Source organism: Myotis myotis, unplaced genomic scaffold (assembly GCF_014108235.1).
Source record: "Myotis myotis isolate mMyoMyo1 unplaced genomic scaffold, mMyoMyo1.p scaffold_m19_p_12, whole genome shotgun sequence".
Taxonomy (NCBI): Eukaryota; Metazoa; Chordata; class Mammalia; order Chiroptera; family Vespertilionidae; genus Myotis; species Myotis myotis.
In genome coordinates, this window is record NW_023416316.1 from 65,727,134 (window position 1) to 65,751,449 (window position 24,316).

Sequence of the window (24,316 nt, forward strand, 5' to 3'; positions counted from 1 at the left end):
TTCGGGAAAAACCAGTATTTATTTGATTAATTCTGTTCCTAAACAGCAGCCCACATTGCTGACCCGGAGGGCGCGCCCTGACGGGTGTGTGAACCTGTGCACATACTTGCACGCCCCGAGTACATGTACACGTCTGTAGGGATGGATAAACACACAGACCTGCCACCCACGGAGAATATTTACTCAGGCGATACACGAGTCACACTGCTCTTCTTTCCCCAGATCCTGCAAGCATTAAAAATAAGCCGCTCTGTGTAAACATACTCAGTTTCTTGATTTACATTGGTTCCTGTAAAGGCAGATTTACACATTTTTGAAGCTCTCTCATCTAACCTCGCCACGCACCATGAAAACCAGAGCCTGAATCAGAGCGTTTCACCGTCACTGCATTTCTCAAGGTCTCCTCCCCGAAGCCCCACAGTCCCCCCGCCCGTGCTTTGTAACATCCTGACTTACGCTGCAGACCTATCTGTGCGTCCTCCCAATGCCAGCCTTCTCACTGGGGCTCTGTTAGCTCCTGCCCATGGCAGTGCGTGAGTCCACCTGACTTCTGCTCAAAGGGATGTGCCTGTATCACAGCGGGCGCAGACCCAGCCCTAGGGTGGCAGCTGCTCCTCCCTCCTCCTTCCTCGCTCTGCTCTGCCGGCCCATCTCCCCTGCCTCCCTCCTTCCCACAGCCCACACTTGTCAGCACAGCTGGATTGGTTTCTGGCAGATGCTCCTCATGCCCTTGTGCAGGGGTGAGCGTGGGTGACTGAACGCACCATTTCCCTTAGCAAGATGTAACCGATTTGAACATGGCCGGGCCCCCCGTCGGGTTGCCCAGCTCTTGGAAGACTAGATGTGGGAGGACAGGGTACGGAATTCTGCCGTTTGCCCAGGTCACCTGGCCGGTGAAGCGGAGTTCCACTCTAGGTCAGGCGGCAGGCACACACTTTTATTTATTCTGAAAGAAGCTTAATGGGTCCAACTCTTAATGACATTCAAGAAATCCTGAAGCAGCCTGATTCGTTATTTGGGTAAGCCATGAACTTTCAGGGCACGGGGCCCTGGAGGAAGAATTTACCTCCCTCGGGAAGACAAAGAATTCCATAGAAACCGGTCAGCCCGGCTGAACTCACCGCAGCACTGAGCTGGCCATCGCTCAATAAGGCCTCTATTGTGTATCTGACGAAAATACACGGAGATTTTTCTTCCTCGGCGAGCCTGTAATTTAGGAAGTTTGTAGTTTCTTAGCAGCCTCATGCCTTTGATGGGAACAAAGGATTATGTTGATGGAGTGTGCAGACATGAAGCAAACTGAAGTTGCATTTTAGTAAAATAAGTTCTACTGCTAGGAGTTTGGCTGCCACCAATTGAAACCTGTTCCCAGGCCTCCCTGGAGAGAAACTGAGCCTCCCCAGAGCTGTAGGGGCGATGACCATTTTGTGTCCCACTCTGTCACTGACCGCACCTCCCCGATGGTCCTTCTCCTTCTTCGATGGAGGAACTGGAACGTGCAGAGCTGAGTGACTTACCCAAGCTTACACGGTTACTACTTGGCGGAGAGAGAATGTGAGCCAAGATCTGTCATTCAGATCTTGTCAACGGGCCTTGGAATCTGTATTTCCTTTTGCGTCAGGGACCTCAAAATTGCAGCCCACAGACCCATGTTCAGTCCACACATGTTCCGTATGGCTCATAAGTTGCGAATGACCTTTACATTTTTAAATTGTTGAAAAAAAAATCAAAGGAAGAGTCATATATCATTACACATGAATGCTAGATGACATTCAAATTTCAAGTTCATTTAAATAAAGTCATACCACAGACACACCCATTTGTTGGTCTTGTGTACGGCTGCTTCCCCAGTTCAATGGCGGAATTGAGCAGTTGACTGAGACCATGAATGGCCCACAAGCCAAAGCATTTAGCATGTGAATCTTTACAGAAAACGTGTGTTAAGCCCGCTCTGCAGCCTGCAGACACCATGACGGGTGTGACTCTGTAGGCCTAGAGGCCCGTGGTTATAAATGGGTGCTCATGCTGCCTTTCCAAAATCGCCCTGACCATAAACAGGCCAACATTTCTCCTATCTTTGGAGAGCAGTGATGCTGCACCAGGAAGAAAACACGTGTAAAACAAGAACGGAGGAAACTGCCTGCGTCCCTTCAAACTACACTGATGGCTTTCAGAATGCAGAGGAGGCAAGCCCTTCTTTCTTATACTCAGAGCCCCAATTAAAGAGCCATAAAAACAATATGAGTTTTACATAAAGGGGATGTTTCATAGGACTAAAGCAATGTTTACCTGCTAGGGCTCCTTCCTCACTCTTTATTGATATTTTGTTTTGAAGCTGCAATTTTGGACTTTTTAGTGATAGAACTAGAGGTCGTTATGTGCTGTGTTGCAACCATGTGTTTTGTAGAGGGAATTTGTCCAGCGTATTGACAGTGGGTAGCAGCCCTGCTTCAGTCGAAGAGGAGTAAGAGCAGGTTTGCTTTTCGTTTATGTACTTTTTGTTGCCCGTTTCCAACTGCACATCCTAAAGACTTGACTCGCATAGGAAAACAAAAATTAAAAATAACAATCGTGCTTAGTGATGAAGAGTTCTGGAGATGGATGGTGGTAATAGTTGCACAACCATGTGAGTTTGCTTAATGCCACTGCACTGTACACTGACAGACAGGATGGTAAATTTTATGTTATATGTGTTTTACCACAATTTAAAGTAAAATTTAAGAAAACGACAACAATAAAGGCCCCATAAATATCAATTTTGGAAAAAACAATCTCAAAAGCTTCAAGGAAGATTTTTACATGTAATTCCATTAACAAAATAAAAAACTGATACTCTCAGAGAACGGATTCTGAGAGATTTGAAGCTTCATCAGGAATAAATGAGCATCAATGTGTGTGCTTGTACACATGTGTGTGCATGTGCTTATGCATGTGTTTTCCAGAAGATATTCATGTCCACTTAATTACTTCCCTCTGTTAACACTATCAATATTGGAAATAAAATGCTTACATGAATTCCTCCATTTAGAATAATCTCTTTTAATGCAAAATATCAAGCACCCTTGCACCGGCAACAGAAACCAAGATAAAAAGTGACTATGTCTGAGAACCTCTTGTAACTAACATCTTACACCCGCGACAGCAAAGACAGAGCCCACATCCAGTGAGCGCCTATCAGGTTTTTCTGTAGCACACGTTCAAAGGCTGTTGTCAACACCAGGGCAAGAGAAAGCTCTGAAAAAAGAGGAAACCACAATCGAAACCTTGTATTATAAATGGAATGTGGAGATGAGAGGGCCTGCCAGTCTTAATGAAAACCCTTCCTCTTCAATCATTAGCTCGTAAAACTGAAACCAGCATGTGCTGGATGTGGGCAAACATCTTATTTGACTCCTGTCCGCTTTGCCAATGTTTTTCGAAGGTGAAGAAGATGCAGTCCCGCGAGTGGAGGCTGGGAGAACGCCGGCACCATGTGCCAGTGCCCCAGAGCAGGGGTGGGGTGTGGCGGGTTTCTGAAGGCTCCACTGTTCGGGGTGAGCAATACAATAACAACAGCTGCTTACGGTCCAGGCCGGGCAGCGACAGGGTCAGCAATCTCAATGCCAACTGGCGATGACACTGGCCGTGTCACGTGAAAGCAGTGACAAAGGGACAGACGTGCTCTGTGTCTCCTGGTGCCTGCAGCAGCCCCGCCACAGCAGACCAGCAACGGTGAGGGGCACAGGGCAGCATGGTGTGGGGCCCACCTAGACTCCATCACATGGCCCCTGTCTTGTCTGCTTCGTACAAACCCTGTACACCCCCCAACACACACACATGCTTCACGGATGTTCTGGGCTTTCAAGAGGAGGAAAAACTCTACAAAATAACACTTGAAGCTCAGACACTGTGGATGTGCTGCCAGGTTGTAATGGGCCAGACCCTCTGCTGCCCACCTCAGGCTCCATGTAAGGCAGGAGTGCAAAACGATGGCCCTGAGGCAAAGTGCAAACCTAGAAAGAGTTTGTTAGGCCATTGATTTAAAAATAAAATAAAATAGCCCTGGCCCGGTGGCTCAGTTGGAGCATTGTCCTGTACACCAAAAGGCAGCGGGTTTGATACCTGGTCAGGGCACGTACCTAGGTTTCGGGTTTGATCCTCAGTTGGGGCACATAGGAGAGGCAACAGATCTTTCCCTCTCTCCTTCTCTCCCTTCCTCTCTCTCTAAAATAAATAAAAATAAATAAAAATCAAAATAAAACAAAAATTATCGGCTCTCATCAGTTGCCATCATTTATAATTCTGGGGAGTTCACCTAGAATGTTAGACCTCCAGTTTCCTTTGCTTTGGAAACTCGGGTCTCTACTCCTTCAATGAGCTGGGGTTGCAATGGTGGCTGCCCCCAGCTTCCTCTTTCCCACCACCTCCTTGCTAACACGTTCCTGCTAGATTGCCGGCCTCATAGGCTTTGAGTTTGGGTCTTCTGATCTCCAGATACTCAACTTTCTGAGGCAAGGGTCATCCTTTCAGTTGCCCAGCATTTAGCATGAGCTCCTACTCACTGCCAACTCATTTGAGTTCCTCAGAAATGCACATTGCATGGGCTCAGATAGCGGATGGACTTGGCACGGCCTCACACCCAGATGCTGTTGAGGGAGGGGCGGGACCTTGGGGATCATCTGGCTGCTGGAGATCATCAGGACCCATCTGACTGATCCACCTCAAATGGACTTCCCCGGCAGAAGCCAGTCAGACTGGGCTTGGGAGTCAGACTGCATGCATTGCCTCCTGCCTCCGCAGAGCCAAGGGAGTGACATTGCACAAGTCCTCCTGCCCGATGCACCTCCTCGCTAAAGCAGTCACCTCACAGAACTGTGTGCGCATGAAATGAGGTAATACTTAAACAAATTTCCTATAGCATCTACAGTCCACGGTCCAGAGACGATCCACAGCTTTACTCAAAAATGTCCCTATTATGTCCTCAGAAGCTGGACATATGAAATTTAAAAAGTACATCGTTATTACAGACCATGTAAAGTTCTTCTGTGCTGAAATAGTTTAATAAGACATACATTTCTACCATAAACCTCTGTTCTAAATAATATACTATAGAAATACAGGAAGAGAGGGGACAGTGACAGCTAAGTCACTCTGGATCCACAACATGGCCGAATGAACAGATATCTAAACCTTCCCTAATCTGTGGATTTACAACTTACTTTAGGGGCAGAAACCATTTCTTTAGCATAATCCTGCCTGGAAGCCACTGAGGAGAGAAATGGGACAGCTTTGGTTGAAGTGGAGGTGAGGTCCCCAAACTGGGCTCAGGCCTCACGCAGAACAGTCACAGCAGCTGTTGCTAGGGACTGACCACAAGTCTTGGCAATAGCCTGTCATTTTATTAGTACCGGCTGGAGAATTAAGACCGTTCCTATCTCTGTATTGATAGGAAGGCTCATGCTAAGACCAAGATGGGCCAGTGACTGTATCCCCAGCAGGGAGCCAAGTACCTGCAGCCCTGGGCCCCAGCAGCACTCAGGTAGGTGTGATGGGGGCTCTAACCCAGGTGAGGCCTCAGCTGGAAGAGGTGAGCTGTGTGTGTGGGGAGGGAGGGGAGGAAGGAGGGGAAGGAGAGGGGAGGTGGGGGGGAGGGGGCAGGCACTTGGAGGATGGTGATACTCTGCCAGCAGGGGGTGACAAAGACCATTATGGTTTAGACAAGGTACTAAGTGTAGGGTTGATTCTGAGGGTAGGCTAAACTGGGGGAAGTAAGCCTGGGCTTAAGCAAACAAAAGTAGTTGGGCTAGATGCCATATCAAAAATCCAAGATGGAAGAGCTACTCTTAGAGCCAGGCATCTTGTTGAACTCAGTTCTTAGAAATTTGGGAGTAGTTGATATGAGTTTCAGAGTGTGATGCCTGAATCACCTGCATCAAAAACACCTGGGAGCTTATTAAAAATGCAAATTCAGTCCTGGCCGGTGTTTCTCAGTGGTGAGATGTATCAGCTGGCTCACTGAAGGGTCTCAAGTTCCATTCCTGGTCAAGGGCACATCCCTGGGTTGCAGGTTTGACCCCCCAGCTATGGTTGGGGCATGTTTGGGAGGCAACCAATTGATGTGTCTCTCTCACATTGATGTTTCTCTCTCTGTCTCTCCCCTTCCCTCCTTCCCTTCTACTCTCTTTGACAAGCAATGGAAAAACATCCTCAGGTAAGAATTAACAACAACAACAAAAATCCAGATTCATGAGCCCCATTCTAGATCTGCTGACTCAGAATTTCCAGTAAGAGAGCCCATGCATTTACATCCTTCACAAGCTCCCCAGGTACTCTGTGCAGGAAGAAGTCTGAGGAGCACCACACTCAGTCTCGTTGGGGTTCCTCCCGGTGTCACACTTGAGCTTTGGTTGGAGATTCTGATTGAATAGGTCTGAACACGTCTGGCAGGCAGGCAGTATCTGGGAGGAGGCCTGAGAACTGAGATAGTTCCTGAGCTCTCCCCAGGTGATGTGCAGTGGAATGACTTACAACCATTCATAACTGACTCCGGAGTTGAGGGAAAGCCACCTGTCCCTGTGGCATGAATTCCTTTGGTTGATAACCTGCTGAAAGTTGAAGATACTCTAATTGGACCTTAGAGTTCCTTGCCACTCCCCTCTTCAGTGTGTCTCATTAACCACCCAGGCAGCAGGAGGACAAAAGTTTTCCACAAAGACCTGTCAAGACATTCTTGGGAATACTGAGGTTGTTTGTAAAATAACTTGGATGCACTCACCAGGCATGCTTTAAAAATAAAGTTCATCGAGGTATATTTTCTCATCAAATGTACGGTTTGATGAGTTTCGACAGGTACATGTTTCCATGAAACCACTACAGTTAGGATAGGAAACATTTCTGTCATCTCTGAAAACTCCCTCTCGCCCCTTTGCAGCTAGTCTCCCACCCCCACCCTGGGCCCAGGCAACCACTGATATGCTTCCTGATGCTTTGAATTCACTTAGACTGCTCTAGAACTTGATATAAATGGGATCCAACAGTGTGTACTTTTTGGGTCTGGTTTCTTTGGCTCTGCACAATGTTTTTAAAATTTATTCCTAACATGAATTATTAGTGAATTATATTGCTCAGGGTACGACTTCGGCAGAAGGAGCAGGTTTCCGGGGTGAGCGAGGGCGGGTTCCTGTGAATTGAAAGGGAAGTGAGAAGGTGGAGAAGATTGGCCAGGTTGCCTTCTTCGGGAGCTTGGCTGGGAAGGGGAAGACGTGATCACTCTGAGTGCTGGGAGTTTTCCCTGAGGCAGGTGATTTCTGGAGCAATGAGCACTTTGGGGAGGGCTGACCTGAGCTGCAGGATGTAGGAAGTGACAGAAGAAAGGGAAGTGCAGAATGAAAGACAAACTGTACTAGGCAGACAGGCATGAGCAGTGAAGGAATGATGGGCCAAGTGCATATGGTCGCCAGGGCGAAGAACCCTGGGTGCCTAGCAACAGGCAAAACTACAAGCCCTTGCAGTACCACTCCCTTCAGCATTAACCCCTGAAGATGACATCTAGGCTTCAGCTGTGTTTCAGCTCCAGGCCCAGAGAAGCAGCAAAATCAGACAGAGGGACGCCATGGCTGACGTCAGGATGAGCTGTAGTGCCTAATGACCCCCTGACCTAGCACCGACCAGTCAAGAGGAGACCATGACCCTGAAAGGACACACCTGGAAAGCTGATGAAAATTCCACTGGGATCCTCCCCTGAGAACTCCAGATAAACACACCTAGGATGGAGGAGCCAGCTCCATCTCTGGAGCACACCCTAACCTTTCCTTCCTCTTTCATTTCTCTCTCTCTCTCTCTCTCTCTCTCTCTCTCTCTCTCTCTCTCCTATAACTTGTTTCCTGAGCCCATTTCCCCCCCCTATGGCTCTCTTCTTCTACTCCTGAGACTTCCTAAATAAACTCACTCTTATAATTCGAGTCTTGGCTCTGAATTCTTTCTTAGCCAGAGAGAGCTCCAGAACTGAGGTTGATGAACTGAGGTCTAAGACCTATTGCCATTTTTCTCTGTTAACAAAACATCACCAGTCAGGTTTTTGTTTGTCTGTTGTAGTTTAAAAATATGTCCAAAAATTATCTGATATTCCTCTCTTCAAGAGATAGAGCTTCATTCCCTGCCCCCTAAGTGTGGGGTGGACTTAGTGACTCGTGTCTAAGGAACAGAAAATGGAGGAGGTGACATCATTCCACGAAGATGCTGTCCCTTGTATCTTAGTTGCCTTCTTTGGGATCAGGGAACTCTGAGAGCAGAGCAGTCAGTGGAGACCTAACACGGTGGAGAATGAGGTCCTCTCTGGAGAGAGAGCGATTAAACTGAGATTTTCAAGACTTAGGAGGACGTGAAGGTGGAGAGACTGCACGTACTATGGCCTGGAGGTGAGAGGACATGGCCCATTAAAGAACTCCATGAAGTCTCTTTGGAGTAATCTACATTTCACTTTCACCCAGACCTACCTGTATGCATTTAATTTTTATTTAGTGGTGCAGTTGCACTCAGATTCACAATGTAATAGGAATCTGTGGGCACTAATCTCCTGGAACTAATAATGATTAATACAAAGTTCTAGTACAAAATCTGGCCAAACTGGCTTTGTTGGTAGCTTGTATATCTGATCTTTATGTCTGAAATTATTCCATGGGAAGAGGTGTTCTTAGGTGACAACACAAGTCCCTAGGTTAGGGACTGCCTCTAACCTCATCCTCATGCTTTGATTGTGGTGGGACAGGTGGGTGGTGGGAGAAGATATACTGCTGTATTTTAATAAGGAAAACCTTTTCACTTTTCACAGTCCCCAAGTTAATACTCATTTGACATCTTTTGGAGCCAAAGAACCTACTCTTATCTGGCCAGGAAATTTCAACTAATCAAGACCACACGTGGCAGCTAAGATCTGGCAGGCTTATTTATATATGGGCATCAAGCCATCCTAACTATTCATATTTTCATGTAAATGCTTGTGAAGATGAATTCATTCCTGCTGTGATTGACATTCTGCAGCAATTTCAACACTGCAGGCACAGCGAAGTGTGACTACGATCCAGAGCCCCAGAGACCGGCAGCCAGCCTGAGGTATTGAGCTCCCCCCTGCAGCGGGCATTCTGACGTGGGACCAAGGGAGGGACACTGAACATGTGGCTTTGAGTCTGTTCTTCGTCTGTAAGCTGGGAGAGAAGTGGCCTAGCAAAGAGAAGTTGATCGTCCCAGGAGCTTAAAGAACTACACGGCAATGCTTCATTGAGACATCACGGGGACAACTTTGAACACATCTGGCAGGCAGGCATGGTGGGAGAAGGTGCTAACAGTGCATTTAGGCGGTAACTCTGGCAGACAGAGCCTCTAATTCAGGGTGTCCGAGAGATAGTCTCATGTTCACTGTCTACCCCATACTATAGCCACTAGACACAGGGGCTGGCTTTTGGGTACTTGACATGTGGCTAGTGAGATTAAGAAACTAATTTTTCTTTAATTCTAATTAATTTACAATTAAGTAGTCACGATGGGCTAGTGGCTCCTATACTGGACAGTGCAGCTCTAGGTAATGGGCCAGAGGATATGATTCTTTAACTGAGCTTCTTACAGAATGGAGGTGTAACTTATTTGACCATCATTCCGGCACTCAGCACAACAGCTGACATACAGTGGGCTTTCAATAAATGCTTAACAGACCTTCAGCAGCCAGAAGAGGACTGACTTATAACCCAGAAGGTAGGTTGTGAAGGCTGTGTAGCTCATATTTCCCAAAGGGTGTTTGAAGCCTTACACCCACACAATGCTCGGGAGAGAAAGGTCGCCCTGAGCAAACACAGGGACAAGTTCCAGCCTTGCTTGGAGGGTTAGGGTGCCCACTAGGGCACTGAAGAAACCGGAATACCTTTATTAACTATTTCCCATAGTTATTTGCCATGGAAACTCTTTTTCACGTAATCCTTTTGACATCCCTTAGAGCTAGTAGATTCTGGGGAAAATACTTTGGGAGATGCTGCAGTAAAGACGGATTCGGCGGAAACTTACAATGGATTCCTTGAAAGTAGGGACCTGATTTTCAGCACATGGCCAGCGTGTAACATATGTGACTGAATGATTTAGAAATGACTGCCAGGAAAAACCGGAGGCAGTCTGTAAACCACCCCCACTCAGCAAAGGTAAAGAGAGAACAGTGTATGCTTGGTAAGCCTGCCATTTTTGGTGGGCATTCCTGCAGAACCAGGACATAATCTGACACGTAAGAATTAGATGGAGGTACGCAATAGCAAATTGGAACAGAAATAGTAAGAGTCATGAAAACATATGAATCGTTTTATAAGGCTCTGTATTTTAAAATGTAAGCAGTTAAACACTGAAAATTCACCCTAGCTGGTTTGGCTCAGTGGATAGAGCATTGGCCTGTAAACTGAAGGGTCCCAGGTTTGATTCGGGTCCAGGGCACGTACCTTGGTTGCAGGCTCAATCCCCAACCTTGGGAGGCAACCAATTGATGTTTCTTTCTTCTCTCTCTCTCTCTCTCTCTCTCTCTCTAATAAAACAGGAATATGATTGAGACCAGGGCAGAGACATACTACAGAGTCACTTCTGGTCCTCATTTTTGCTAATATCTTAGTAATAAGGGGTTGGAATGAACTGTAGACCCACACTATAGTTTCAGCTAAAACTTAGTTGTAGTTATTGCACACACACTTATACTTAAGTGTAATAAACTGTATACAGACTATTCCATGGTATGAATTAATTTCTTTTCAACAAATCCCTTTGTTCTCTTTTAAAACTTGAAGTTAGAAAAAACCAAAAATCTCTTCAGACCCAGTGAAGTAGAGAAATCTGGATGGGAAAAACGCCAATCCAAACCCTCGGTCAAGATCACTGTACTTTGGCAGTGAGGGGCCTGAGCAAGGCTGGTCCCCACAGGGCTGGACACGTCACGCACAGGTGATCTGCAGGCTCCATCACAGGCTTTAGAATCACAAAGTTCTGCCTGCTTAAAATAGGGGCTCTCAAACTCCACTCTCTAGGAGGGAGCACCCCAGATTCAGGGAATCGTTTAGTCCAAGGTGACCACACACGTCCAGCTCCCGCAGTCACAGAGGAGTCTGTGAGACCACTGGCTGCTCCTCTGAGCATCTCTGTCACCTTGGCTCCCTGAGGGAGCAGGGGCGGGCCAGAGACGGGGAGAGCACTCAGACCCCAGGTCCTGGGCACACAGGCCGCTCGGCTTGCACATCTTCGGCCTTTGTTGTTAAGGCCTTTGAAAGCACACAGTTAGATTTTTCTGCTGATTACAGAAGTGGTCATGTTTGCAATAGAAAACCTGAAAAGCCCAAATAGGTCTATGTAAAAAACAAGTGTGCCCATCATTCCACCAAAAGAAAACCACTCTGACACTTTTTGCCATATTTCCTTTCTCATCTATGGTGATGCTCACAGACAGTACTAATAAATAGATATGAGTAGAGTGATTTTCCAATACAGTTTTGAATTCTGTGTTTATTACTTAATACTATGTGCTGACAATATCCCCATTATTGTCTTCAACTCTGATTAATCATACTTTTGGCCCTGAGATAAGCCAGAGACCACATCTCACTCTGACCCAATAAAAAAACCCCAAAATAAAAACAAAACCCAAACACCAAGCACCTACCATCCTACAAACCAGAAGCAAGAGCTGTCTGGACATCAGCAAAGGTTGAATAAACAGGACTGACAAAGGCATGCGGCTGATGTTGCCACATTCCCAATAACCCAGCACAATGCAGTTCATTGAAAGCAACCCCACATTTCTTTGCTATTTTTCAAATTGACACTTTACAGTATGTCTGCCAAGGCTCCTAAAACAGTTTCTGGCAGGCTTTCCCACCCACCCATCTCTGGGCATCTGGGTTGCCCTGAACAACTACCACCAGCAGATGCCACGCTGGACACACACACACACACACAAACACACACACACCATCTAAATGGACAAAGTCCCTTGAATGCAATCCCCAGTTACTCTGTGCCAGGGGCACCTCCTGCTGGCATAGTGAGCTTTAATTCATGAAGGCCTCTCTAAGGAAAGAGATGGCCACCTTGAATGAAAGAGGACAGGGCTGGTGAAACACCATGTCAAAGATCATAATCTCAGTGAGACAAGCTGGGGGGAGGCTCTAGATATGCTCTCTCATAGATGGGGAAACTGAGGCAGCAGGACTTTACACGCCTTGCTCAGGGTCAGACAACTCATGTGGTAACAAAATAGTGGAAAAGTCAAAGCTCTTTCTTTTCAACACCTGAGTCCCCGTCCAAGCCATTTGGCCGGAAGTCAAGGAACCCGCCTGACAAGACGCAGCCCAGAGGCCTTTGCACAGATGATGTTTCAAAAGAAAAGGCCCTTTCAAAAGCCCCACAATGGCTCTCCATTGCCGGCTATTTTGGGGAGCAGCTCTGGCTCATGTGAGAAGCTCTGCTTCTTTTCACAGCCCTGACCCGATCTTGCCATGACAGGCCAACCTTGGCTACTGCACTCACCCCAGCGTCTGCTGGGCCACCTCAAAGGGGAACACAGGGTGAGCATATGCTTGGACCTCGATGGGCTGTGCTGGGCCTTTATGAGACAAGGCTTTCCAAATCTGTGCTATTCAAACTTTCTTCCCTCTGGTCCACCATTTTTATAGCTGTGCTTTTGGTGCTAAAGCTGACGATCGTTTGGGGCATGAACCTCCATCTGACTACAAACGGGGGCGGAGGGGAGCTCTGTGTGACCAATGGCAGTGAGGAGAGTCTGGCGGGATGGAGAGCAACGTGGTTTGGATGTTGAGAAGTAACATCTGTTGGAAGTAAAGGTATCAAATGCGAGAAAAAGATGAAATAATGCATGTAAAGAGCATGCTAGGACATCTGGAACTCAAGAAATGAAGCTAGTGTTTATTTCTTGAAAGGCCTGTGTGCCGCGCACATGGTAGGAACAGGACTCAGCGACAGGGCGTCATGCGATGATGTGGGAGGAGTGAGAACGAACAGCGCTGGTTTTCTTTTCCCTGGGAAGCCCTCCCAAATGAGTTTCACTTCCCTCCCACCTCCCTCTCAGGCTTCCCTGGTCCTCACCCCAGGCAGCTGCGGAGGGTGTGTGGTTGGGGCCAGAGCAGAGGCAGCGAGGCAAAGCTCTGACTCGAGACACACATCACCACAAAGATGAACAGTGTTGCCTAACCTGTGGATCATGTCCACGGGCCGTGATCTCTATAAGATCTCATGAGCAAGAGCAACAGAAATAGCTGTTAAATTGGTTGGACTGCAGAGAATAGGACCAGTGTCTTCACTGGATGGCTTCTCGGGGCCTTTAATCTGCGACTGCACGTTGTGAGTTTTTGAGGGTGGAGATGGTGTAGCCTTTCGCAAACTCATCTGATCAAGGAAAAGGAGCTGTTTCCCTGAGCATGACTCAGGACCGGCATTTTGAGGACTACTCTTAGCAAACACTGATCCTTAGATTTTGTTTTCTTTGCTTTACTTCCCCATCTCACCGACTTAACAACCTCCAACCCTAGAAAAGGGGAAGAGACGGTGTGTGCGCGAAAAATATCAGTTCTCAAATGTGAGCATCTTGGTCGCCGACAGTCTTGCCTCTCAGGATGTGGTCTGGGAACCAGCAGCATCGACATCACCTGGGAGCTAAGGTACACGCTCAAGTCCCGCCCCAGGCCCAGGTGCACTGACACAAAGCCTGCGTTTTGGTAAGAGGCCCAGGTGGCACATTCAGGTTTGAGAGGCAGACTGAGGTGCTTGGGTCTAGGCACGGACCTCAGTAATTCTGACTGCTGTGTGCCTGTGGTGAGGCCCAGGTGTGCACATTTTAAAATAACCTCCAGGGGGTTCTGACGGGGCTGGTGTGCAGACCCCCACGGAGAAGCACTGACTAGCAGGTAACAACAGCTTGCGGTGACATCTCGTTTCATAGCAGCACTGCTACAAGGTAGGAAGTGGTATAGTCTCCTTTCCTGTAGAAACAAAGAAATGGAGCCCTGGAAAGACAAGGTGAAGGCCCTAGACCAGTGATGGCGAACCTTTTGAGCTCGGCGTGTCAGCATTTTGAAAAACCCTAACTTAACTCTGGTGCCGTGTCACGTATAGAAATTTTTTGATCTTTGCAACCATAGTAAAACAAAGATTTATATTTTTGATATTTATTTTATATATCTAAGTGCCATTTAACAAAGAAAAATCAACCGAAAAAATGAGTTCGCGTGTCACCTCTGACACGCGTGTCATAGGTTCGCCATCACTGCCCTAGACCAAGGTCACCCAGAGGTCAGCAGGTGCATTAGGGCGAACAACCTCTCTCTTCCTCCCTAATCAGCTCCGTATTCAGCAGCTTCTGCATTGCTAATAGCCCGCTCTGAGTCCACTTTTGTTTTTAGTGAAAGGCCAACAAAATACTGCTAGCCGCGTGTGCTTGCTAACAATGATTCTGATGAGCTTGATCCCGTCAGCTGACTTCTAGACTGCCAAGGCCCCAGCAGCCTGCTTACTCAATCAGGGTCTGGCCCGCTTTCTAACTACCAGCAGCATTTGGACTCCTTGCCTCCAACTGTGAACTTGCTTGAGTTCAACTTGTATTTACATGAGAAATGGGTCCTTTGTCACGTCTGTGCCTCTGTCAGTCCTCCAGCCTTCCCTCCCTGTTGGAGATCAAGTGACATGGCCTGTGATTCCCTGGGTTCCCAGGCTGTTGCTGACTGGCGCAGGTCCCCACGGGAGCCAGGAGGCAAGCCCTGTGGTGGGTGGCTGCCCTGGCCGTCCTCAGTGCCTGGCCAGGGTGACCTCTTCCCAGCTTCTGAATTCCAAACTGTATTCCCACTCAGAGGCCTGATGGAGTGACCAATTGGCCCTGTTTGCCAGGGACGGAGTTTTCCCAGGACATGGGGTCTTTAGTGCTAACTCTTTGGAGGTTTGGTCCCCATATGCCCGGCACATCACGGCACACGCAGCGTGTGAACATTTCAACATCCCTGAGTGAGCTAGTTGGAGTCTGGAACGGAGAACTGGCTAGAGTTTCAGTCCCGTTTTTCTCTGTCAGGCCTAAGACTGAGGATGCATCTCTTCACTGCTCTGCACTTTATTTTGCTTTAAATCTCTTGCTAATCTGATAGGATGAAGCATTACTTCCAACAGTGGGTAAGTGAAGGTCTGTAGGCATGTTCTGAAATGAGGAAGGCACCAAAGAATGAACTCCTCATGTATAATCCCTTTTGATGGAGGTGGGTCACCCACAAAGTACTCTTCTCAATTCAAAAATACAGTTAGGATTTATTATGTACCAGGCAACATAGGCAATGCAAGCTATGTCACATACACTGCCATCCCTCCAAGAGGGAGACACCAATTCAATGAACTATTTCTGCTACCAGGCTACCAGGCAGATCACTAAGATGGCAAAGGCCAAGGGATCTGGAGAAGAGAGCATTAGGGTACCTCTGCTTATTACATGCCAGCTACATTACATTCATGATCTCGCTTCACAGCTAACACTTCTTGAGCACTTACCATGAGATTAACCCATTTAACTTTTATAACAATTCTATTACTATACTCATTCTATGAATGAGGAAAATGAGGCTTTGAAAAGTCAACTATCTTGCTCAAGATTGCAAGTTAATAACGGAAGTCTCTAGGGTCTGAATCCAGAGAGTTAGGCTTTGTCCCCAGCACTGTATGAGATGGAATCTCTACCCTTGTGGGAGACTGGACCCTCAACACAACCAGTGTGTTGGACACGCAACCGGGCGAGTCTGGGAGCAGAGGAGTGGGGGTACACTCAGTGGAAGCATGGCAGAGGAAAACAGGAGGTGGGGTCTCTGAATCTAAACTGTAGAATCCCAACGCATGACAGTGGGGGCCCTGGGAATGCTGATGCTCTAAGGGACACCGACAGGACAAATGGTGTCCTCTGGCCCCTGGCTGCATTCGAGTCTAAAGAATGTATGACTAGAATGTGAAGCCAAATGCCTGACTTCTTGGTCATCCTTCAAGGGCCAAAGATGAGTGGCAGTCATTATTTTACATTTTTTAAGAGTGCATCTGTAATTCTCAAAAGTATATCTTTCTTATGTACTTAGAACATCTGAGCAACTTACTTTGCATATATTGGGCGCTTGATCTATGCAAATCAAATAAAAATAAAAATGTGTTGATTTGATATGCTGTGGCTGACTTTAATACCTGCACTTGCCACAGTGGATTTAGAAGTTAGGAATTCTAGCACCGTCAGCTATTGAAAGTGCTCATTTCAGTAATAACAGTCCACAAGTACAGTATTCATAGTGGGCTATGCTAAGTATCCAGAGTTTGACATTGCATAGTTACTGTTCGTGAAACATCCTCAATATCTTTTTCTTTTTTTTTTTTATAGGTTCTGGTTTGTGTAAAATAAATATATAATTTCAGATAATTAAGCATTAAAAACACTTGCTGTTAATTTGTAAAAGCATTAAAATTAGTCTCCCTGGAATCATAATTAACAAAGCATAAAGGGTAGGAAGGATACTACTTGAAGCAAGATTTAAAGAAATATAAGTTTCTGATACCCTCCCCTCCACTGTTAATAATTCCTGGTTAATCCAGTGGTAGTTTTCCCCCCAAAGAGGCTCTTATCTAGAATACAGGGTTTTAGGGGGCATTTCTGTGGCTCTGAGACTTCAGTCAGCTCCTGGCACGGCCAGGTTTTAGAACCCCAGTGGCCTCTTCTTCAGAAAATAACAAAGTTGTCTGATGGCAAAGAAAAGGGCTTTCTGTACTTTCTGACTTCCACTCAGCTACGTCCTACAATGGCCTTTATGTTTCTGTAGAAGTAGAAACTGATGTTCAGATCTGTCCATCCAATGCTCCGGCTCCTTTAGCTCAGTGGAACCAACACTGTGTGTGCTTAGGGGCGCTCTTCCTCCTGGGGGACCTGCGGGTCAGATGAAGGTATTCCCTCCACCTGAGTGTCAGTTCTACACTTGTGGGAAGCAGAAGCGCGTTCTCTTCTCTGTGAGGTCAGAGTGGTTTCTCTGCTCTCTTCCTTTCACGGCCCCGCCCACTCTTTCCTTTGCCCTTGACATTTTCTAAAATTAGCTTTATCACTCTTCCCAGCATTTTACCAGTAACCCCCTTGAGCTGTTTGCATAGCCTTTTCTTCTTGAAGTGGCTGTTTACTCACAGTAGCCTTTACACAGGCCAGACTAGCCAACTCACTCAAGAGGCACTTTAGCTTCTTCCCACACTAGCTGTCCAACCAAATTCAGGACAATGTACTTCCTGTCTCCAAGAGCTTTCTAGAAAGCTATTGTAATAAAAATGAAGAAAATTAGCACTTCTTTAGCCAATGATATGCCTTAATTATACCCAGAAAGTCTTGACCTCTTCCAGAATTCTTGAGTGATGCAAAAAAAATAATAGCTACACTAATAAAAAAAAAACACATGCAAACTGGTGTCACTCTGCTATGCCCACAAGCCAATCAGGATGAGTATGCAAATTAACCCAACAAAGATGGTGGTTAATTTGCATAAGCAGGTGTGGAGCGAAGACTGAAGACTGAAGACTGAAAGAGGCTTGGCTTCTCCGCTGCGGCTGGACCAAATACCTGGGTCCCGGGTGTGGGAGGAAAACCAGTGCTGGCAGCCAGGGGAAGGAAGGCCTATTGCATGAATCTTCGTGCAACAGGCCTCTAGTAATAAATAAAATGAAATAAAAAAATCTACCATGTATTCTGATAGCATTATAACAGATTTCAAGTTCAGAAACTCTAAAGGTCATGCATGACATTCACTAACACCTTCTTTGCCAGATACAGGTACTGTATTAAACATGTGTTTTATTTTTTGTACTTGGATTTTTTAACATCTAGAGCAGCCGTGGGCAAACTACGGCCCGTGGGCGGGATCCGTTTGAAATGAATAAAACTAAAAAAAAAAAAAAAGATCATACCCTTTTATGTAATGATGTTTACTTTGAATTTATATTAGTTCACACAAACACTCCATCCATGCTTTTGTTCCGGCCCTCCGGTCCAGTTTAAGAACCCATTGTGGCCCTTGAGTCATAAAGTTTGCCCATCCCTGATCTAGAGTCTTATAGACCACGAAGGTCCCAGGGCTAGCCAATCCTAGGGGTAGTAAATAATTCAGCCTCAAGCTATTTACTCACTCATCAATCCCTACCAACAGAACCCACACCCCAACCACCTCCTCTCTCTCCTCTTACACTTAGGTTCCTACTCCCCTGCCCTCATCACCCCAAGGCCAGCTACCAGATAACCAGGTAGCCCCTAGGCCCAGAGCCCTCTGAAATGTTTCAAACGGGTTCATCTTAAACTTGCTTATCTGCCTTGCCCATTCCTTCCCAGGGAAACCATAATACAGGCTCTTTCCCACATTCTCCCTGCTCCCTCTGCCTCAATCAATCCAGTTGCTTCCCTGTATGGCCCCCATGACACAATGTGCCCTTTCTCTTGGGATCTGTGAGCATAACAAACTATCTTTTGAGAGTTTGATCTGCTGGCCTCACCATACATAAATAGTAATGAAACCTTTATTTTAGAAACATTTACATAAAGAGAAAGTTAGATAGGATAGCACAAGATGACAGCCTGCTCTGCATTCTGGCCATTATTCAATGCACATGGATGAAACACAGATGCTCTCTCAGTTACATTTCACAAAACTGCCCCTTAATGTTTCAGGAAGAAAGCAGGATTTTACTATAAAGCAGTGTGTTATTCTGGCTAAAAAAGCCCTTTGTAGAGCTGACTGGAAATATCCATGATGGGCATCACATTAAGATACCACATGTCAGGAAAGATGGTGGGTTTCCCAAGGCCCTTGGCTTCTAGAGTGCAGACTGGGTCTAATTGTAACAATAACTTGGGGATTCTTACCATTTGCAATAGCATGGATGGACCTGGAGAGCATTATGCTAAGTGAAATAAGCCAGTCAGAGAAAGATAAATACCACATGTTCTCACTCATTTGTGGAATATAATGAACAACACAAACTGATGAACAAAAATAGAGCCAGAGTCATAGAAGCATTGATCAGACCATCAAACCTCAGAGGGAAGGTAGGGGAGGGTGGGGTTAAGGGAGAAATCAGCCAAAGGACTTGAATGCATGCATATAAGCCTAACCAATGGACACAGACACCTGGGGGGTGAGGGTATTAGTGTGTGTGTGTGGGGGGGAGGCAATGGGGGGATAAAGACAGATATGTAATACCTTAATCAATAAAGAAAAAAATAAAAAAATAATAACTTGTGAAGAAAATGAATGCAGGCCCCTAAATGATAACAACAAAGTTTTGTATCAAATGTTCTGGGTTCTAATATGTTCTATTAAAACTGTGTCCCAGCCCTAGCTGGTTTGGCTCAGTGGATAGAGCGTTGACCTGCGGGCTGAAGGGTTCTGGGTTTGATTCCAGTCAAGGGCACATGCCTGGATTGTGAGCTCAATCCCCAGTAGGGGGCATGCAGGAGGCAGCCAATCAGTGATTCTTTCTCATCATTGATGTTTCGATCTCTCTCTCCCATGCCCTCCCTCTCTAAAATCAATTTAAAAAACACACAAAAAGTTGTGTCCCAGCGGATCTGTATGAAAAGCAAGGGTCCTGTGATGCTGTACTCTCGTCTGGCTTGTTTCTATCCCAGAGTAAAGGCTACTCAAGGCACCTTCACAGCTGCCACACAGAAGGTGCTCAGTATCTATTTACCCCCTGAAGAGATGCTTTTGATCATCTTTTGCTAACAGTTAAGAGATGACACGAGAGAGCAAAGGTGTCCATTTAAGGGATTAAGTCATTAGGTGACTGGTGTTGGAGTTGAGAATTAAAGCTACTCCCTTTGGCCCAACCATTAGAATCCCATTTTATCCTGCCACCTCTCTGAGAGGAATTTAAGACCTTTATTTGGTGGTCATGGACATTTGGCATCTTCTGACCTTCCACGACCTTTAAAGTCAATCTCATTCTGCAATGCTTCCGCTAACATGGACCCATTAGTGAGCAATTTGCCTGGGCCCGAAAGTGCACTGTGACCAAGGGCTAAGCTCCGGGGCGTGAAGTGGTCACTGCAGGGTGACACTCACCAAGGGCTCCAGCTCCTTGCGGTCGATGAGGTTCATCTCCGTGACGAAGTAATAGAAGTGCTTGTAGCAGGTGTTGACGTGGGCCTCTGCGCCCATCACGATGACCCGGTCGAAGTGGTGGATGTAGACATGCACGAAGACTCGGAAGAGGCGACACAGGATCTTCTTGCAGATCTGGAGGAAGTTCTTTGGGAAGGGGACACCTGGAGAAGGCAACAAAGAGAGAACAAAACCATGACGGGAAAGCTCCGGTAGCCCCGGGACCAGGCAGAGGCTGAGAGCATCCTGGGCCCGGGTCCCCAGGCCGCCTGCAGAAGTGCCAGACACCGCCTAAGACAAGTGTTAAAGTCAAATGCCAACAACAACCAGGAAGAGACTCCCCAGGAAGAGGGAAAGGGCCTGGTTTGTTTCTTTGGGTCTATCTTATTTTGGTGCAAATAAGTGGGCAGAAATACTTATTTTTACATAGAAACGTGCACTCTCCCATATCGCCTTTTAATTTTTTCCTATTTTATAGAGCACAAGAAAGTTCATTTCCCTGCTCTAATATATGAAAACTGGTAGGAGGAGGGTGACCCTGCAGGGAGACTGGCACGCCCTGTCACAGGGTACTAGGGAGTGGTGGAGACTGTGGCAAACACAACTCTAGCCAGGGGTGGCCAGCTTGGGATTTTTCCAGATAATTCAATAATCTGGAGCTCTATGTGATTTGCTGCAAAAAAAAAAAACACAAAAACAACAACAACAACAAACACATTAGCAATTAATCTAAAAGTTTAAAGAATATCACAGCTCAAAACAAGACATTTTTCTAAGATAGATGCGCCTGCAGGTTACCAGTGCACCAATTCTGATGGGAACTTTTCCTGAGACACACTGTTTCTGAGGTGGACAAAGGCAGCAACCTTCAGGAATACCTCGCATTACATTCATTGCCACTTGATTGCCTTGAGGAGGGTGAGAGAGGAGGGCTATGTTTTTCATAACACCGACAGGGTGCGTGGTCAGACGAGGCACCCACAATCCCCTTCTGACGACAGCTACTCCCAGGTGGTCAGGCAGCAAACAGCAGATCCACAAGCTATTCCTCTCTCCCCCTCACACAATGCCTAAGCGCCTGTGAGTTACACTGTCCTAAGTGATGACATGTTACGGATTGCTGAGTGAAACAGACTGTGAATTCCCGCTCTGCTCCTTTCTCAGCTGCTTGACCTCTCTGACCTTCAGTGTTCCTATATGTAGAATGCAGATAAATATTCCGATGATTGTAATTAGAAGTAGTACCTGTGCAACTTTGGTTTCCCACCTATGATAAGGGGGTCATGATGAGGCCTTCCTTGCATGGCTAGGAGGGTGTTAACCCAAGAAAAACCCTCCCAAGTGCCTAGAACAGAGGGAGGGCTCACTAAGTGGGAAAGACCCTTCTCTGTGCAAGGCAAGGCCTGCAGCATGTAGCTGCTGTCATGAGGGAAATAGTTACCTTGTTGAGAAAGGTAGACATGATAGCCGGCAGGGCGGCCCCTGGCCCCCCAGAGCCTGGGGTTTGCTGTCTGTGCCTCCACAGGGTCCCCGTGGCAACTGCCTGGTAAGGGACACTCTGTATGTGTAACTGGATCACCTGGGACTCCCAGGGCAAGACGAGAGAGATGGCACACGGCTGGCAGTTGGCAGAGGCAGGACCTGCCTCCCGGGGGCCCAGTACTGATAGCGGCTTTTCTTCAAAATCAAAGTGGCAACATATCAAGTGAACCCGGGAGAGACTTGGGCACAGCTTGGCAGCTGACTGTCTGGGCAACAGATGCTGGGATATGAAGGGGAGTGGGGAGGTAAAGCTGGGGAGGAGGTGGAGGCAGCCCCTCAAAGAGTTCATGGGCTGTTTCCTCTGCTGCGGGAGAGGGGTGGGCAGGAGAACCCCCTGCTGCAGGCTGGAAGGTGGTCTGGAGCCTACTAAGAAGCTCAAGTCCCAAAGGGGATAGATCCCCTCGAAGACAAGTGTGTTCCCGTCAGAAGAGTCGTCCGGTAGCCCCACAGTGCCAGTGCCAGGGGTTGGCATACGTGACCTGCGCAGCCCGCCCGTGAAATGGGCTTTACTCCTGTGTCACAGACGAAGGGCACTGAGGCTCCGGTGCGCCGATGCACTCATTCCAGCAGCTTAGCTGGTGGCGGGGCTGGGATTTGGACCAAGTCAGCTTGCCTCTAAAATCCAAAAGATCTGGTTGTGTTTGGAGTGTGACTCTCTCTCTTTGCCAAGGATAGAGGCACAGCCCATTGCTAAGCACAATGAGGCATCTGAAGGTTACTCTTGGTGGCATGAAAAAAAAAAATTGAAAAAAGGGAGCCATAGCCGGTTTGGCTCAGTGGATAGAGCATCGGCCTGCGGACTGAAAGGTCCCAGGTTCGATTCCGGTCAAGGGCATGTACCTTGGTTGCGGGCACATCCTCAGTAGGGGGTGTGCAGGAGGCAGCTGATTGATGTTTCTCTCTCATCGATGTTTCTGGCTCTCTATCCCTCTCCCTTCCTCTCTGTAAAGAATCAATAAAATATATTTAAAAAAAGAAAAAGAAAAGGGAGAGAAGGTGAAAAATGTCCACCCCTAGGGAGCCACAGACCCGAGTGATGAAGGTCAGCTAACACAGTCCGCAGTCCCCAAGGAGAAATGTATTTTCTCGCCCCTGCCTTAAGACCATGGATCTGAGACGAAGAGTAAAAGCCAACATTTACTGAGCACTTACTATGCTCTAGGGACTGTACCAAGGGCTTTACCTGGATTACCTGATTGAATCCTTGAACAACCCTCGAAGATAGATGCTAATATTGTTTCCATCTCACAGATGAGGAAACAGACTAGCATCCATTCCTCTGACAAGCTCTGAGCTCTTGGCTCTGCCCTCCACTCCACACCTGGTCTCTGGTCTTTCCTTTGGCCTTGACCTTGGTTTGCTCTCGCCTCTCCCCTTTAGGCTATGGCAGGGAATTTCCTTTTTTTTTTTTTTTAATGCATTTTTTTAAAAACGTTTTTATTGATTTTTTAGAGATGGAGGGAGAGGAATAGATAGAAACATTGATGAGAGAGAAACATCATCGATCAGCTGCCTCCTGCATGTCCCCCATTGGGGATCAAGCCTGCAACCAGGGTATGTGCCCTGATGAAGAATCGAACTGGTGACCTCTTGGTTCATGGGTCGACGCTCAACCACTGAGCCACACCAGCTGGGCTGGGAATTATCTTAAAGTAGTTGAGAGGAGTTGGTTTTGAAGATTGAAGACTTTAGTTTAAAATCCTAGCTCTACAGCTTACTAGTTGTTGAGGCCAGTGGTCAGCAAACTGCGGCTCGTGAGCCACATGCGGCTCTTTGGCCCCTTGAGTGTGGCCACGAAGCTTCAATCACAGTATACGTGCATGCCCGCACGTGGTATTTTGTGGAAGAGCCACACTCAAGGGGCCGCAGTTTGCCGATCACTGGTCTAGGCAAATTACTCCATCACTCTCCTTCATCATGGAGAAAAACATTTACTCTGCAATGTTCTTATAATAGGATGTGTACAATGTCTGGCACCTAAGGGGGGACTTTGGGACTACGTCCTACTTCTGTTATTTCCCACCTGACCTCAGGTAGGCAGGACATCAGGCTCCGAACCTCTGCTCGGGCTGCTAGTGAACGCTGCAAATGCCTCGTCAGGACACGCTCAGCGTGCGCCATCGTCAGCCCAGGCCAGCTCTGGGCACTAGGTTTCACTGTGAGCCAGAGACAAAATCCCAGCTCGCAGAGCATGGGGTTGAGAACAAGAAAGTTACGGAGCATTTGGGAAATTCATTCAGTATTATTGATGGTTCAGGAAACAATTATGTAGTTTGTATACCATCCTAACCCTTTCCTCGCTTTCTCCTCTGCCTTGCAGGTGTTCAGATATGCATGTATGTGCATCTTTGTATGTGTGTGTGTGCTTTTCAATAAACCTTCTTCAAAAGTGGGGAGTGGAAGAGATCGCGCCTTTGGATGTAGAGAACTGGGTGGCCACCCCTTTGGGGGACCCTCTGTCACTGGCCTCAGGGTAGCAAGACAGGGAAGGGCTCAGCCCTGCTGATCCACTCCCTTCCCCAACAGCTCCAGAAGGGCCAGATCACAAAAAATTGATTGACATGAGAGGTTTCGTTTTTATGGTGCCACTAGAAGTCTCCCATCTCCATAGCCACAAGCGAACC

General features: G+C 47.1%; 1 protein-coding gene and 1 long non-coding RNA gene across 6 annotated transcripts in view; one reads left to right on the forward strand and one right to left on the reverse strand.

Annotated features, from left to right (window-relative positions):
- The window catches only part of MOB3B (MOB kinase activator 3B), a 186,444-nt gene that overhangs the window by 13,957 nt on the left and 148,171 nt on the right, over positions 1-24,316 (reverse strand). For 3 of the 5 annotated variants that reach the window (XR_004971335.1, XM_036331311.1, XM_036331310.1), the window contains exon 4: positions 20,112-20,314. Coding sequence is in view for 4 of the 5 variants with exons in the window: in XM_036331311.1 (XP_036187204.1) it covers positions 20,112-20,314 (203 nt within the window). In the remaining variant the exon portion in view is untranslated. Of the gene's footprint in view, positions 1-1,047; positions 1,207-3,084; positions 3,235-20,111; positions 20,315-24,316 lie in introns of those variants that run through there. The other 2 variants (XM_036331309.1, XM_036331312.1) reach the window with 2 other exon arrangements.
- On the forward strand, positions 4,748-8,039 carry LOC118667609. Its single transcript, XR_004971336.1, has 4 exons — positions 4,748-4,871; positions 5,429-5,518; positions 6,171-6,190; positions 7,532-8,039. It is a non-coding gene; the product is annotated as an uncharacterized LOC118667609 (long non-coding RNA).